This window comes from Penaeus japonicus, unplaced genomic scaffold, assembly GCF_977035675.1.
Source record: "Penaeus japonicus unplaced genomic scaffold, GWHDUDI00000001_assembly GWHDUDI00000025, whole genome shotgun sequence".
NCBI lineage: Eukaryota > Metazoa > Arthropoda > Malacostraca > Decapoda > Penaeidae > Penaeus > Penaeus japonicus.
Genome location: NW_028234427.1, coordinates 28,228,391 through 28,230,890, shown reverse-complemented (window position 1 = coordinate 28,230,890; position 2,500 = coordinate 28,228,391). Strand labels below are relative to the sequence as shown.

General features: G+C 41.0%; 1 protein-coding gene across 5 annotated transcripts in view; it reads right to left on the bottom strand.

The window, feature by feature from the left end:
* The window catches only part of unk (RING finger protein unk), a 31,536-nt gene that overhangs the window by 700 nt on the left and 28,336 nt on the right, over positions 1 to 2,500 (bottom strand). For all 5 annotated transcript variants that reach the window (XM_086551539.1, XM_043007716.2, XM_043007719.2 and 2 more), the window contains exons 9-13: positions 2,256 to 2,500; positions 1,787 to 1,909; positions 1,147 to 1,310; positions 464 to 712; positions 142 to 255 (exon numbers count right to left, since the gene is read on the bottom strand). The exon at positions 2,256 to 2,500 is cut by the window's right edge. In XM_086551539.1, coding sequence (XP_086407665.1) covers positions 142 to 255; positions 464 to 712; positions 1,147 to 1,310; positions 1,787 to 1,909; positions 2,256 to 2,500 — 895 coding nt within the window. The remainder of the gene's footprint in view (positions 1 to 141; positions 256 to 463; positions 713 to 1,146; positions 1,311 to 1,786; positions 1,910 to 2,255) is intronic.

Below are 2,500 nucleotides of genomic sequence, written 5' to 3'. Positions count from 1 at the left end.
CATATTTTATTTCATTACTACATTATAAATACATGAACATCTTAATCACTACTATTATATCTAATGGTACTGCAATTCTATGTAATATCTAGTGGGGAGGAAATGTATTAAAAAAAAACAGAACATCATTTGCCATCTCACCTCCTCTTTGGTTTGTTCAGATAATTTGAATTTCCTATTAGCATCATCTGCTTCTCTTCTCCAAGCTTCACATGCAGTCCGCGCTTGTGCAATGCCTTCTTCCCAAGATGCCAACTAGAGAAAAGGGGGAAATCAATATTTAATGTGTTTATTCATAAAAAGTAATGGGGAATGAAATAAATTATAGGAAAAGAAAAAAATCACGATAAAACTCTTTATCAATAAGTGACTTGTATAAAAACAGATGTATACTAATATTCATAAAAGCAAATCCATGAAAATTAAACAATATTCAACATAACAAAGCAGAACTTGTCCTGACCTTTGCCCTATTAGTAGCAAGCTCTTCTCGTAACCGCTGGATCTCTGATGAGGTGGAGGAGCTGCTATTACCCGAGAAGGGTGCCATGAGTGGCGACTGTGACAGGGGGTTGCTTAGGGGATTACGTGTGTGAGGCGACATGTTGGTGCCCAGGTCAAAGAGGCCACCCCCACCACCTCCACTCGTTGATGGGAACCCCGCCCCAGAGATTTTGCCTACGCCATTCACGCCTAATAGTGCAGCCACACCCTGTAGAGGAAGGGATTGGATATGGAATTACATAACTGCAGCATGGTTGTGTATCATACTCATACTCTCTCTCACTCACTCACTCACAAACACAAACACAAACACACACACACACACACACACACACACACACACACACACACACACACACACACACACACACACACACACACACACACACACACTCTCACTCACTCACACAAATATATTCTCTCTTTCAAGCACTCTCACACAGAAACACACAATAACAATTACTCACTCATTCTGTCTTTCACGCACTCACACACAAACCTACACAGTAATACATTCTCTCTTTCATGCATTCTCACACAAAAACCTACACACTTGCTCAATCATTTTCTCCTTCATGCACTCTCACACACATACTCCAAAAAACAACAACTCCCACCTCCCACTCCTTTATAACTACTTACATGATCAAGTGAATTTTCCCTGTGCAGCGACGACTGGAGGAAGGAGTGCGGGAATGCTGGGGAGGATGTGGACGAGGGCGAGGGGTTGCTGATGAGGCCACCTGAGCGGTCCTGCTGGAAGCTGGACCCTGGGATGTTGACCGGGGCGCTCGAACCAAGCAAACCTGTAGGGACGGATGGAATGATATCTTCAGGAGGGCTTTCTCTGTGATGAGTCAAGTGGGTGTGTTTGGTATCTTTAACTTGGACTCATAACTATCTCAGGTATGAAGTAAGTTAACACTAAGTAGTCATAAACTGACAACATGAGGGGATGGAGTGGGGTATGGTAGGGGGAAGGGGGGATGAACTGAACATAGAGAATGAGAAAAAGAGAGCAATAGAGATGAAGAGCAAGGGAGGAGGGAGAAAGCACATAACAGATATGGACAGGCACAAATAAACAGCTAAAGAGCAAAATTTGAGGAAATAGGCAATAAAAGATAAAGACAAATGGAAACTGAGCTAAGTATAAAGGAAGGGAAATAAAAGAAAAGGAAGGATGAGGAGGTAGTTAGAGAATGAAAAAGAAAGATGGGAAGGCACTGCCTGAAGAAAGGAAAGAAGTGAGAAGAGAGAAGAGTGCAAGATCATCTCTTACCTGAATTAGCTAAACCCGTTGATATAGAATTACTTATTGAATTAGATTCAACTTCTAATTCTCTATCTAATGAGGCTGCAATGTTCAGTGGTTCATCTAAATTCAGGTCTTCTAATGCACTTCCTGTTGGGAGAGAGACCCTGTTAGAGTCTGCACTACAAATTCTAAAATCAAAAGAATTTTTCCTTTCCCATTCAAATATATTTCAAATACAATGTCCCATTTCTTTTGTTGTTTTCTTCTACTAACTTAAATTTTTCAGGAAAAAGACAAAACAAACAATAATCCACTGGAATAAATTTTGTTAACTGTATATATATCATTCCTTTCCTAAAACCCTAAAACAATTTATACAGCCAAACTGTGTCAATACGAGATTACCATGAATAGAGAAGTAAAATGAAATAAAATAAAGAGTAAACCTGAATGAATACCAAATCAAACAGACAGCAACCCAAAGCCTACTTACCTACAACAGATTCTACCGTATCACTGGTTGGGTAGAATGGTGGTGCCAGAGGAGACACAGTTGATGACAAACTAGAAGGCAGTGATGAGACGAACGAGGAGGAGGGTGTGACGGGCATGGAGACTGGTAACGTGACGGGCAAAGTGACGGGTAAGCTGGCCACAGGAGGATGACTGGGTACCATACTTGACAGGAATAAGCTCTGTTTGCGCTTGTTCTTTTCTAAGGGGTCTAAAGTAGGATCG